The sequence below is a fragment of the Salvelinus alpinus genome, chromosome 19, assembly GCF_045679555.1.
Source record: "Salvelinus alpinus chromosome 19, SLU_Salpinus.1, whole genome shotgun sequence".
In the NCBI taxonomy this organism is placed as follows: domain Eukaryota; kingdom Metazoa; phylum Chordata; class Actinopteri; order Salmoniformes; family Salmonidae; genus Salvelinus; species Salvelinus alpinus.
This window is the reverse complement of record NC_092104.1, coordinates 20,449,519-20,463,944: the sequence shown is the minus strand read 5'-3', so window position 1 is coordinate 20,463,944 and position 14,426 is coordinate 20,449,519. Positions and strand designations below refer to the sequence as shown.

Genomic DNA, 14,426 nt, shown 5'->3' with positions numbered 1-14,426 from the left:
CTTTACAATAAATATCGAGGGTCTTATTCTGGTCACATGATGATCGATGCTTGAATGCCGTTTGACAAATACAAATATTCTTGCTCTAATCCATAATAATGTCATCATGTAGACTAGCCTACCAGCACTGTATCAGCGAGCAGTTGGCTAGAGCGCACATGCCAAGGCAAGAGTAGGCACAACTGCTATTTAACACAACAGTATTTGTGACAAAACTATCGGTAGAGTTGAAAATGTGAAGAAACATATTGAACTTTAGATTTTATTTGGTACTTGAAAATTTCAGCAAAAACGTACATTTTGTGTACACCATGTCATCGCGCACTGACTTTTATCAGCAACAAGTCTGTTTGCGGAAAACACTAGTGGGAAAATGTGCATATTGTTTTAATGCGGATTTTAGAATATTCGCATGAACATCTGTCGCCAATATGATGAATGTCTAGCTAGACTAGTGTGTGAAATATTCATATTATGAAGAATTTACTGCAGACAAACAATACTATGAATATTATTTACAAACTATAAAACAAACATTCCTTTGTATGGGGTTCATCAATTGATAAAAAACTAAGAATATATTGTGGAATCCATCCTGAGAGATTTCTGTTGCAGTGGTCTCTTAATCAGTTCCAAACTGCCGACTGCAAAGGTGTTAAAGCCTTGTTCAACAGACAAATTGAATTCAAAATGGCCCCGTTCCCACTTCCCAGCAAGAGACAGAACTGTACTACTCAGTGAAATAACTTCATTCTAAAAACACTACTTTGATCCTGTAAAAGGAAGAACAAAAACACCCCTAAAGTTGAAATAGCTTTTGAGTTGTCTTTTATGGCCAGTTTGCTGCCACTTGCCGGTATTCAGTACTTTAAGCTCCTTTGTTAGTTGTACAAATCCACCACCTTAAAATGCATAGACTGATAATGGGTGGTTGACCATCAAACTGAAATAAATGGCCAACTCCTCACAGATGTATAATTAACAAAATTGCCCTGGAGTTCAGTAGTGCAACATTCAGAACACTGAAAGCTGAGATGTACTATAGAGAACATAATTCTCTTGAATACTGTATTTATTTACCCTGTTGTACCCTGTAGCAACATCCGATGCAGTGCAGTGTCCGTTCTATACATCACATTTGTATCTGCAAGTCTGAGTGTCGCCTCCAACTGAATAAGCCCTTGCAGTATTCCTGGAGCTGAACCCTATGTTCTGTCGTTGATTATACAGTTAGTTTGCTACTCTGCTGTTGAGATACGTTTATAGGCAGCCCATTCAGATTGTCAATTACTTGCACATCTGATACCCATCTGCTATTTCCCCTAATGTGTAAACAGCACAAAACCCCATGGAATCTGATCTTTCGACTTCAGATTAATACCACATCCATATGTGCACCTCAATCCTGATACCATCTGGATTATCTATGTGACCTCAATCTGGATGCTCAGATCCGATTTTTTTGCTCTGAAGTGTTTTTTTTTGCCAATTGCCTGCAGTTATTAGGACAACCACCCAAAAATGGAAAGTAACAGGAAATGAGCATTGCATCTGTGTGCTTCTTCAGAGGCTACATCAATGTGAATGTGCAAATATGATATGGGTCACCGAGTGTGGACAGGCAGGAAGAAAATACTTTCTTTCTATATCTAGAGTTGGGTTTTTAGGGTGGCTGTGTAAACAGTGTTTCAGATAAGTGTGTCTGAAAGAATCAAAAGCAGAGAAGGAACTCCGCCCACCCCCCCCCAAAAAATCAAAACTCAGAACAGTCGGTATAACTCAGCAGATTATTGATGCAGTTGATTGTCCCCTATCTTCCAACCAACACAAATCCCAGCCAGAAGAAAATCTGTAAGTGAACTGCCAGGAAGAGCAAACTGTATTGTTTTTAAAAAAAGATCAAAAAACATCGCTAGTTCTTAGATTTTTTCCAGTCGCAAACATTCCAGCATGTCGAACACGAAAGGTATGTGCCAGTTCAGTCTGTTGCAGCACTCTCATCGTCGTCTCCTCTCTGACTCTAGGCAGAACTTCTCAAAAGCTTCCTCGATCTCAGGGTCCATCTCATCCTCGTCATTGAACGACCTGGAACACAAAACAATGTATATTCATTAAGAACTGAACAAGGTGCAGGCAAATTCATGAAGGTTATATACAGGTTTGTTTCAGTGTACAACTAAAGATCAAAGTCACAGTCCTTCAAAGGAAAAGACACAAACACAAACAGTGGAAAGCCCAAATAATTGTCAAAGACTCGAGTAACCCAAGTCATAGACTGTTCTCTCTGCTACCGCACGGCAAGCAGTACCAGAGTGCCAAGTCTAGGTCCAAAAGGCTCCTTAACAGCTTCCACCCTCAATCCATAAGACGCCTGAAGAATAAGAATGCTGAACAATTAATCAAATGGCCACCCGTACTATTTACATTGACCCCCCTTTCTTTTTACACTGCTGCCACTCACTGTTAATTATCTATGCATAGTCACTTTACCCCTACCTACATGTACAAATGACCTGGACTAACCTGTACCCTCGCACATTGACTTAGTACCGGTACCCCTGTATATTTCCTCGTTATGGTTATTTTATTGTGTTACTTTTTTACTTTAGTTTATTTAGTAAATATTTTCTTAACACTATTTCTTGAACTGCATTGTTGGTTAAGGGCTAAGGGCTTGAAAGTAAGAACTTCACGGTAAGGTCTACACCTGTTGTATTCAGCGCATGTGACAAATAACATTTGATTTGAGTTGAGTGAGGGGTAGACAGGGGTCAGCTAAGCCCCCTTTCTGGTCCATCTGCTGACTAGTCTGAATCAGAGGCTCTGGCTTCCCCTGTTGCATTGTGGGCAAGACAATCACACTGACCCACACTGGCCCCACAAGTGAACGACCTCACGCTGCTCTCAGGTCACAAGACCAATGATATGGGCGAGGGTAAAAGGTCACAAGACCAATGATATGGGCGAGGGTAAAAGGTCACAAGACCAATCCTATTAGTAACTACGGCACTGGATTGTCTGACCTATTTGGTGTGTTTGACTGGCTCCCACAAAAAAATAAAAATTCTAGAACTACAGAGGAATATTCTAGATCCACAGATACATATATTTGACGGATTCAGTATCATAATGACTCACGAGAAACCAACCAAGTCCACTGAAAGAGCAAAGATCATGACCACAACTAATCACTGTATAGACAATTAACACATGTACATTTGTCATTTAGCTATACTCACGATTCATTTCCATTCTCTTCACAGTCCTCTGGGAAACAGTCGTCTTCCCGATCCAGGATCTCCTGGTATTTTTCGGAATATTCTGTAACACAAAAACATACATTTAGGGACAATGCAAAGCTTTTGCAGGGTTTTACCTTGATGAATAATGTCGATATACTCACCAGGGTCGGCTGCTGTGAAGGGAGTGCCGTCTGCAGTGTAGAAAGTAGGCTCATTCTGGGAGGAGAAACGCACAGACACACAAAGAACAGCAGTGAAAAGGTTAGTAGGCGTGAAATTAAAATTTGAACATCTAAACCAGTTTCCCAAAATGGTAGATCGGTGCCAATTCCTTTTGGAACACGGGTTAAAGCTGGGAGCTGGCTTGAAACTTGAGAAGTTTAGAAGATAGATGGAGGGAGTAGTGTTGTTTTCTAGCCCCAACTCCTCACCATAAAGTAGTTGGGGTCATTGTCAGGTGTAGCGTCAGAAGCAGCAGCAGCATGGACTCTGCCCCAGTTACTAGACCTCAGCTCCACCAGCCGCAATAACATCTGCTTCACATCTCTGATGGACACACAGACAGTCCTATATTCATTGGACCAATCACTCACTCAGCATCAATAACATCTCCTTCACACAACAGACAGTCAATCATTCATTCATACAACCAGCTTTTATCTAATCCAATCTAAGAAGCATTCATTTTAATTCTAAATGTGGCAGAGGTAGTTTTGACAGAGTGTTTCTACTAAACAGTCTCTTTATTCATCTCACATGCACACCTGCTGCACTGGGCGTCCAGTACGATGTTCTCAATCCTCTGGACTAGCTGGTCCATGTCAGACTTCCCTTTCTCTTTCCACGCATCTTCCAGAACCGAGCCTGTCAACTACAGAAGGCATCATAGATAAACTTCAATGTAACAAAGGGGAATTTGTCTTCCGCATTATAACAAACTTAACAATAAACATTATTACATTGTAATACAATCTTTTCCATTCACTCGGGATGATGGCCTGCAGATTTCTCTTGAAACACAGTAAATAACTGTACCACAGATGACGTGGAACCTTGAGTCAGCTTGAATTTAGAGATCAGAAAACTTGCGAAATCACCTTAAGCAGTTTGACAGCACATATGAGGTTTCCATCCACTGGGTTAGAGAAGAGGGCATTCATCAGCTCCCTCAGGGCGATTAGCAGGATCTCAGCTCGGGACGGAGGCCCCTTTGCACTCCTTACCTGAGACAACCAAGAGGTCAGGTTCTGTCATTCTCTAGGGTTTATTATCAACTCAAAATGGATCTAGGGGAGGGGTTATGGAAGGAGGTTGGGTTATGGGAGGCAAGTGTCAAAGTTGTGAGAGGCTGAAATGGAAATAGTTTTTAAAATCAAGTGTCACTTGGGAAATAAGTGTTTTAAGGAATACTTTTAAGTGCTTTTGTTCTGGAATACAATGTACATTTTGCTGTATATGTTTCTACCAAATTAAATTCAGCTCAATTCAACAGGCACATAAATAGCCCCAAAAGCCTGGGACAGGACAAAGGTGCTCCTGCTCACCTCCAGTCTGAGATAGAGCTCCCCCAGAAAGAGCACATAGGCCTGGAACTTCTTCTGTGTCTCCTGGTCTCCCCGCACCGCTACGTCCCTCTGTTCATACTCTGTCCGACACCTACAGCACCCAGATACAGAGCAAGAGAGAGGGTTTCTGTATAAATGGCTACAAGTGTTTCTTGTGGTGAAGCATCAGGATTAAGATGGTGATGAAATTATACTAACAATGCTCACCGTTTTAGTAAAAGCTGACGAAAGTTTCCACTTGCTGGGCTGAGTAGGAGGTTATGAGACAGGAAGTTACAGAGCCTTGCCCCCGTGTACGAGAAATTGGGGATAGCAGTAGACTGCAAAAATAAACAAAATGAACAGAACACTTTTTTTTAAACGACACCAAAACAAAATTCAGTAAACTAAAGTATAGACATAGCTATAAAATGAATAAGCACGTAGATGACTGAACCGTGTGTGTGTGTTGATACACATACTTGTGTGTAGATGAGTTCCACCAGTTCTTGCAGCGTCTCCTCAGTAGTGACCCAGCTGTTCAGCATGTTTACCATGTGCTCAATGTCCGTCTCAAAGGACCCCGGCGAGGAGTTTAGGTAGCTGAGAAACTCCTCAACCAATTCAGCCAATGTCATCTCAGTATAATAGCCATCACTGCCATCCTCCGAAACGGATTCCTTTAAAATGGAGAACACTGGTAATAGAAGATAGGTGAAAAACATAGAAACTAGCTACAGCCAGTACCTCCAGCTGAGAGGTACTCATTAGTTGTGGATGAGGTGATTGATTAGTTTGGTCCTTATAATGTAAAGTGCAGTCACCAAGACACTAGGCAACCCATTATCATTATCCATTATTACAGGTTGTGCAGACTTTTTGTTCCAACCCAGCACCACCACACCAGATTTAATTTAATAAGCTGGTTTAGTGATTACCCTAGTTGAACCAGGTGTGTTAGTAGTACTGGACTGGAACAAAAGCCTGCACCCTGGGTGGGTTTCCAGGACCACTGCTTTCATACCTCATAGGGGGAGAAGCTAGCAGGGTAGAACTCCGGTGCATTGGCTGACAGAATGGAGGTATTCACCAGAGAGTCCACACTTTTCACTTTGGAGGCAGGAGTGCTGTGGTTGTGAATGAATTGGTGGGGTTTGCTTGGGCTTCTGCTTTCTGAGGAAGCAAATTAACATTTATTTTAAGGACATGTAACTAGCAATAGAGGTCTGGGTGGCACATTAAGTAATGTGCTTGCCCTGTAACAGAGACACTCGGTGGCAGGGACCTAGCTTGTCATGTGAGGTGATTTGGCCGCCGTCCTTGAGCTTCATTTAGCAGCTAAGTCACTGACTTTTAAATTTAGTGACAGGTGCAACTAGTTAGTTAACTATTTAGGTGTTCTAGGGGGCGTTTTAAACGACGACAGTTTGGGTGCTCTAGCACCAAGGTAAAGACAGTTTCAAGTTGGATATTCAACGGATATTAGCGCTTTCAAACCTCAATAGCTTTCAAACCACTTGAGCCACAGACTCCAAATAAGTGTTGTAATGTTGGAAAAATTGTGCAAAACATTGCACAGGTCTTATTTTCACAATTTGGACATTAATTCGCTTTCCAAAGCTAATAAACATGTGGAAATGTGAGCAGCATTTTGTATTCCTAGTTGAATTAGCTAGGGAGCGTAAACAAAGCACAAACTTTTTTTACATTCAAATTTCAATAGCTCCTTGGTCATGTGACCTACTGACTTCAAACAAGGTTCAGAATGTCCACTGAGTGGGCCTACACATTGCACACCCTTTAGCTTGTCCATTTTCTTCTCAGATGGTTTTTCATATATTTTTCTACATTTAAGATTTCAATAGCTCCTTGGTCATGTGACCTAATGACTTCAAACAAGGTTCAGTATGTCCACTGACTACCCTTCTATATTGCACATGCTTTAGTTTGTCCATTTTCATCTCATATGATTTTACATTTATTTTTCAAAATTTAGAATTTCAATAGCTCCTTGGTCATGTGACCAACTGACCTCAAACAAGGTTCAGAACGTCCACTGACTACCTTCATATCGCACACCATGATGTTTGTCTACTTTCATCTCATGCTATTAGACATAAATCTGTAAGCTTTGCAGGCCTTCATTTTACATGGTTGATAAAAAAAAATGTTTTAAGTTAACGCAATAACTATCTTTCACATGGACACTGAAAAGATCCACAACTGGCTGTATGTGGTATGGATGAAGGACAGGAAAGGTGTTCAAACAGAGGTGCTTAAAGGAAGGCACGCAGGTAGGCCTCATGAAAAACAATGTTTCATATGCTCTTTTTAATCACAGTAATAGGCAGTGATTTGTCAGTCACAGTGAGCTTGATAACGTGAAAGAGTCATTTTCATAGCATCACTTTCATATACAGTACATTAAGACAAATCCTTCTACGTTGAGTATTAGAACACAGTTTACATAACCTGATAATGACTTGATATTTGAGTGCATTCACAACAAGCCACCTGCAGACAACTTACAAAATGCAATAGTGCATTTGAGGGTTGTTTTTCTGATGAAAATAGTTATTTGATGCATGGCCTACTATTTCTAACTGGGAAAATAAACTCCTACGTCTTTTGTGAGTAAAATCCTTTTTCCAAAATTGATTTAGGTACATTTGTGAGAAGAGGTATGAGGGTTGTGATATGGGTCATTTAATAGTAAAATCATTTAAGGGATCAATACATTTCTATATTGCTTCCCCAGTATCTGCATGAGCCATCAGGCCCAGTGTTTTTGGTTGACCCTGCTGGACAGAAAGAGAAGGAGGAATCGAAACACGCTGCATTCAAATTCAGGTCTTAGTTATTCCATTGTACTGATCTAATACATATTAGCATTGTACATTCATAAGTGTAATATTTCTTTATGACATACTGTGAAAAACTCTTGGCTGCTGGCTCTGTCACTTTCAGACATGCGCAGAGCAGACTGAAAGGGGAAGGGAAGCTCTTGACTTGAACCACAGGGGTTCTCTGTAAAGAGAGAGTAATCCAAAAGGCACAGACACACCCCTTGACTTTCAATTGGCACCGTTGACCTGTATGTATTCGCTCCTGATTGGCTCTGTGGTGCACAGTCTGGCGGTCTGACTAAAGTGCCAGAGGTATGAGAGACATCCTCCTTTGTATTTATGGGAACAAATATTTCCTAACACTTTGGATCCTATTCTTGGACATGTAGAAGACACAATGCATCAATGCAAAAAAATATTGATTACTAATTACTGTCCATGAGTAACCTCAACCTTGTGGGTCTGTGGGTGTTTGGGCCAATAAAGTGCCAACTCAATTCTACCACTGACTAGTCTCTCATGCTCCTATGAACGGGGACACAGGGCAATAGTTTTTAATCTAAACCAGTCATTTTTTACTGGAGTACACTAACCCCTAATTGGGGCTCTTTTCTTGACACACAGTAGCAGTTTACCAGATAAGTCAAAAAGATCAAAAAGTAGATTGTTGTAAGGGTGTATTACGTCCTGTGCTGGCCATATTGTCATATCCATTCTGGATTCTGAGTGGTAAAATCATATCTGAAAAATGCCTCTATGTATGTGTATACATTTTCCCCCAAGACAGAACTGCCAAAGGGGGTGGAGTTGCAATCTACTGCAGAGACAGCCTGCAGAGTTGTCATGCTATCCAGGTCTGTGCCCAAATCCACCTTTCCAGAAATAACTCTCGCTGTTGCCGCTTGTTACAGACCCCCCTCAGCCCCCAGCTGCGCCCTGGACACCATATGTGAATTAATTGCCCCCCATTTATCTTCAGAGTTTGTACTGTTAGGTGACCTAAGCTGGGATACGCTTAACACCCCGGCCATCCTACAATCTAAACTAGATGCCCTCAATCTCACCCAAATTATCATGGAACCTACCAGGTACAACCCCAAATCCGTAAACTCTGGCACCCTCATAGATATCATCCTGACCAACCTGTCCTCTAAATACACCTCTGCTGTTTTCAACCAAGATCTCAGCGATCACTGCCTCATTGCCTGCGTCAGTAATGGGTCCGCGGTCAAATGACCACCCCTCATCACTGTCAAACGCTCCCTAAAACACTTCAGCGAGCAGGCCTTTCTAATCGACCTGGACCGGGTATCCTGGAAAGATACTGACCTCATTCCGTCAGTAGAGGATGCCTGGTTATTCTTTAAAAGTGCTTTCCTCACCATCTTAAATAAGCATGCCCCATTCAAAAAATGTAGAACCAGGAACAGATATAGCTCTTCGATCACTCCAGACCCGACTGCCATTGACCAGCACAAAAACATCCTTTGGCGTACTGCATTAGCATCGAATAGCCCCCGCGATATGCAACTTTTCAAGGAAGTTAGGAATCAAAAGTACACAGGCAGTTAGGAAAGCTAAGGCTAGCTTTTTCAAACAGAAATTTGCATCCTGTAGCACAAACTCCAAAAGGTTCTGGGACACTAAAGTCCATGGAGAATAAGAGCATCTCCTCCCAGCTACCCACTGCACTGAGACTAGGAAACACTGTCAACACCGATAAATCTACAAATATCAAGAAATTCAATAAGCATTTTTCTACGGCTGAACTTGCTTCCACCTGGCTACCCCTACCCCTGTCAACAGCTCTGCACCCCCACAGCAACTTGCCCAAGCCCCCCCCCCCCCCCCCATTTATCCTTCACCCAAATCCAGACAGCTGATGTTCTGTCAGAGCTGCAAAATCTGGACCCCTACAAATCAGCTGGGCTAGAAAATCTGGACCCTCTCTTTCTAAAATTATCCGCCGCAATTGTTGCAACCCCTATTACTAGCCTGTTCAACCTCTCTTTCGTATCGTCTGAGATCCCCAAAGATTGGAAAGCTGCCTGCTGGTGCCTACCATCGCTCAGTCAGACTGCCCCTGAACGAGGCAGTTAACCCACCATTCCTAGGCCGTCATTGAAAATATAAATGTGTTCTTAACTGACTTGCCTAGTTAAATAAAGGTGTAAAAAAAATAGGCCAAATTGGGGTCCAAAAATACCGAGTTCCGATTGTTATGAAAACTAGGAATAGGCCCTAATTAAATCGGCCATTCCGATCAATCGGTCGACCTCTAATTTCGAATCCCACCGTACCTTCTCCGCTATGCATTTTGATTTCCGAACTGGACATGGGTGCACCTCAGCCACGCTCAAGGTCCTAAACGATATCATAACCGCCATCGACAAAAGACAATACTTTGCAGCCGAATTCATTGACCTGGCCAAGGCTTTCGACTCTATCAATCACCGCATTCTTATCGGCAGACTCAACAGCCTTGGTTTCTCAAATGACTACCTCGCCTGGTTCACCAACTACTTCTCTGATAGAGTTCAGTGTGTCAAATCGGAGGGCCTGTTGTCCGGACCTCTGGCAGTCTCTATGGGGGTGACACAGGGTTCAATTCTCAGGCCAACTCTTTTCTCTGTATACATCAATGATGTCGCTCTTGCGGCTGGTGATTCTCTACGCAGACGACACCATTCTGTATACTTCTGGCTCTTCTTTGGACACTGTGTTATCCTCTCTTGGGTATGGGGCAGTATTTTCAAGTCCGGATGAAAAGCGTGCCCAAAGTAAACTGCCTGTTACTCAGGCCCAGAAGCTAGGATATGCATATAATTGGTAGATTTGGATAGAAAACACTCTAAAGTTTCTAAAACTGTTAAAATTATGTCTGTGAGGAAAAGTTTATTAGTAACGTTTGGGATTCATTTTGTATGCATTTTGATGGAGGGAAACTGGGTGGATTATTGACTGAAGCGCGCCAGCTAAACTGAGTTTTTATGGATATAAAGAAGAAACATGATCAAACAAAAAGGACCATTTGTGATGTATCTGGGACCGCCAACTGAAGAAGATCAAAGGTAAGGCATTTATTATATCGCTTTTTCTGACTTTCGTGGCGCACCTGCCTGGTTGAAATATGTTTTTCATGCCTTTGTATGCACAGCGCTGTCCTCAGATAAACGCATGGTGTGCTTTCGCCGTAAAGCCGTTTTGAATTCTGACACAGCGGCTGGATTAACAATAAGTTAAGCTTTATTTTGATGTATTACACTTGTGATTTTATGAAAGTTAAATATTTTAATTCTGTAGTTTGAATTTCACGCTCTGCAATTTCACCGGATGTTGGCCAGGTGGGACGCTATCGTCCCACCTGCCCATAAGAAGTTAACTAACCTCCAGACGAGCTTCAATGCCATACAACTCTCCTTCTGTGGCCTCCAACTGCTCTTAAATGCAAGTAAAACTAAATGTATGCTCTTCAACCGATCGCTGCCCACACCTGCCTAGCATCACTACTCTGGACGGTTCTGACTTAGAATATGTGGACAACTACAAATACCTAGGTGTCTGGTTAGACTGTAAACTCTCCTTCCAGACTCATATTAAGCATCTCCAATCCAAAATGATACCTAGAATCGGCTTCCTATTTCGCAACAAAGCATCCTTCACTCATGATGCCAAAAATACCCTCGTAAAACTGACTATCCTACCGATCTTTGACTTTGGCGATGTCATTTACAAAATAGCCTTCAACACTCTACTCAGCAAATTGGATACAGTCTATCACAGTGCCATCTGTTTTGTCACCAAAGCCCCATATAATACCCACCACTGCAACCTGTATGCTCTCGTTGGCTGGCCCTTGCGTCATATTCGTCACCAAACCCACTGGCTCCAGGTCATCTATAAGTTCTTGCGAGGTAAAGCCCTGCCTTATCTCAGCTCACTGGTCACCATTGCAGCACCCACCCGCAGCACGTGCTCCAGCAGGTATATTTTACTGGTCACCCCCAAAGCCAATTCCTCTTTGGCTGCCTTTCCTTCCAGTTCTCTGATGCAAATGACTGGAACTCATGGCAAAAATCACTGAAGCTGAAAATTCATATCTCCCTCACTATCTTTAAGCATCAGCTATCAGAGCAGCTTACATATCATTGCACCTGTACATAGCCCATACAACTACCTCATCCCCATGTTATTTATTTTTTTGCTCCTTTGCACCCCAGTATCTCTACTTGCACATTCATCTTCTGCACATTTGGTGGGCACTGTCATCTGTGATCTTTGTGATATGACTTTCTTTAAGCACGTACAATATCAAACCTGAAACTGTCTTTACCTCGGGAGCGACAATGTTAGCCTAGTACCATTAGTTGTTCGGGCTAGTTACCTAGCTTTAACACACATAACGTAGCTAGCTTAAGCAAATGGGTAAATGCAAAGTTGATCTGACAGAAAATATTACCTCCGTCGATAGCTTCACTATTGTTTGGGTTGTTCTCAGTCAAAGGTGGAGACGTCCGAGGTTGCCGAAGAGGCTCACGCTGGTTGAAAACAGATGTGGCGTCCCCGTCTCCGTCTCCTACATCTGCAAGGCCGGGGCTTCTTGGCTTTATACGGGCTCTACCAGCGCCTGGAGCTCGGTCGAAATTCTCAGTCATCTCTGTTGCTTTTTTTGTGTTATGACCTTTTCGGCGAGGCGCAAAAAAAACTGAGGCGGTTTGGCAATTCCAATAACTTGTTACGGAATTATTTAGTTTGGCCTCACTCACCCTACCTCAATTTCATATTTACTAGCAAGCTAGCTACTTTATGTTCTCGAACGGATATTACAACATATTTCTGTAAGGGCCACTTCCTTCAACAAATCCGATATCGGCTGAGATGCACTATGACGGAGTGAACGTGTTGTCGCCCTCTATGGGAGGGGAGCGGTAGAGCACCAACAGTGCGGAGCCTATACCTCATTGAGCGTACTGAGTAGCCTGGAAAAAAGTCCCAGGAAGCCTACTTTGATCTGAAGCAAGAAAGTATGTTTAACTAGCTAATACACATACTGTATCATGTTAGATGTGACGCAGTTTCTTCAGCAATGAAAGCGAGTGGGGTGATCGAGTAATAAACACATACCACCCATTCTACAATAAAACTACAGATGCATCAGAGAGCGGAATCAGAATCCTGTGGATCAAACCAACCCTCACATGTTCCGCTCTCCCCCTGCTCTCTCAGTAGCTGCCCACTATAGCCATGTGTGTTACACCAGAACTCAGAAGAAGCATTCATTAATTGTTTAGCCTCCAGTCATTTTCCACTTGTTTCCCAAAGCTGGATCACATTATGTCAAAGATCATACCCCTTGCAGAAATATGGAGACCCACTTTGATAAAAGATTATGGCCCCTATTTTCTGTTATTGCAAAATGGGTGTCTTGGAGGGAGTTCAAACATTCACAAGTCCTGGGAATGCGTACAAGATGAAAGATGACAATACCTTTAGGAATCCACGAAGGAGTAATAGACTAGCTAGAGTTGGTATAGCCAACAGCAGCACTGTGTGTGTTCAATGCAATTAGTTTAAAGGAAAAGCCGTACACACTAGTAGCTCCGATAGGGGTTAATTTTGGACTGGGCAGGAATACATTTGTTAGTATTCTTGCAAATGGTGGGGCAGGTAAGCAAACCCTGAGGGGCAGGGAAGCAAACCCCGTGGGGCAGGGAAGCAAACACCCTAGGCATTGCACCAATACCCCGATAGTTGGGAATTGTAATATGACTCATATAGCGAGCGTTGCTACAGAACCCTATGTTGGATTGCATTGCAACATTCAAAAGCGTTGATCATTCGTTGTGCGTCCATAAACCATAATTACAGGGACAATATGAGCAGTTTAAGCTCAAAGCAAATACCATCATGATCCCTGGCCTCCTGCAGTAGCTCCAAGCATCTTCACAGTAGCTCCAGACCAGGAATCACGGACTCTAGTTAAATGGGATAAATCTGGGAATTTTGGAAACGTTCTGTCTTTCATGTTAGTTTTGCACGCACTTTGTGCTCTTTTCCCAATTGCACTCCCTTACATAGATACAATTAGATGTTAGATGTTCAAAAACAGGATGAGAGAGGCACGAGACGTTTGTGGTGTTAACATTCTCCCCTTAGTCTTTTGATCTGACATCTGACAGCTGTTATTGATTAGACTATTTGATGACAATTAAAGGAGGAAGTGGGTGGGGAGAGACAGTTCATAAATAATAATAATACAGTTGAAGTCGGAAGTTTACATACACTTAGGTTGGAGACATTGAAACTCGTTTTTTCAACCACTCCACACATTTCTTGTTAACAAACTATAGTTTTGGCAAGTCGGTTAGGACATCTACTTTGTGCATGACACAAGTAAGTTTTCCAACAATTGTTTACAGACAGATTATTTCACCTATAATTCACAATTCAAGTGGATCAGAAGTTTACATACACTAAGTTGACTGTGCCTTTAAACAGCTTGGAAAATTCCAGAAAATGATGTCATGGCTTTAGAAGCTTCTGATAGGCTAATTGACATCATTTGAGTCAATTGAAGGTGTACCTGTGGATGTATTTCAAGGCCTACCTTCAAACTCAGTGCCTCTTTGCTTGACATCACGGGAAAATCAAAAGAAGCCAAGACCTCAGAAAAAAAATTGTAGACCTCCACAAGTCTGGTTCATCATTGGGAGCAGTTTCCAAACGCCTGAAGGTACCATGTTCATCTGTAAAAACAATTGTACTCAAGTATAAACACCATGGGACCACGCAGC

The 14,426-nt window shown here is 42.3% G+C and overlaps 1 protein-coding gene across 2 annotated transcripts; it reads right to left on the bottom strand.

Moving 5' to 3' along the window:
* Positions 1-248: 248 nt before the first annotated feature.
* Positions 249-12,429, bottom strand: LOC139545109 (polyadenylate-binding protein-interacting protein 1-like). 2 transcript variants are annotated; one of them, XM_071352513.1, is made up of 11 exons: positions 12,092-12,429; positions 5,811-5,959; positions 5,269-5,466; positions 5,015-5,127; positions 4,787-4,898; positions 4,340-4,465; positions 4,007-4,113; positions 3,674-3,809; positions 3,404-3,458; positions 3,240-3,321; positions 249-2,085 (listed from the first exon to the last, which is right to left on the bottom strand). In XM_071352513.1, the coding sequence occupies exons 1-11, from the start codon at positions 12,285-12,287 to the stop codon at positions 1,998-2,000; spliced, it is 1,362 nt and encodes a 453-aa protein (XP_071208614.1). In that variant the 5' UTR covers positions 12,288-12,429; the 3' UTR covers positions 249-1,997. The 2 variants fall into 2 exon arrangements, with proteins under 2 accessions (XP_071208614.1, XP_071208616.1); XM_071352515.1 differs by having other exon boundaries at positions 3,674-3,788; positions 12,092-12,420.
* Between the last annotated feature and the right edge of the window lie 1,997 nt (positions 12,430-14,426).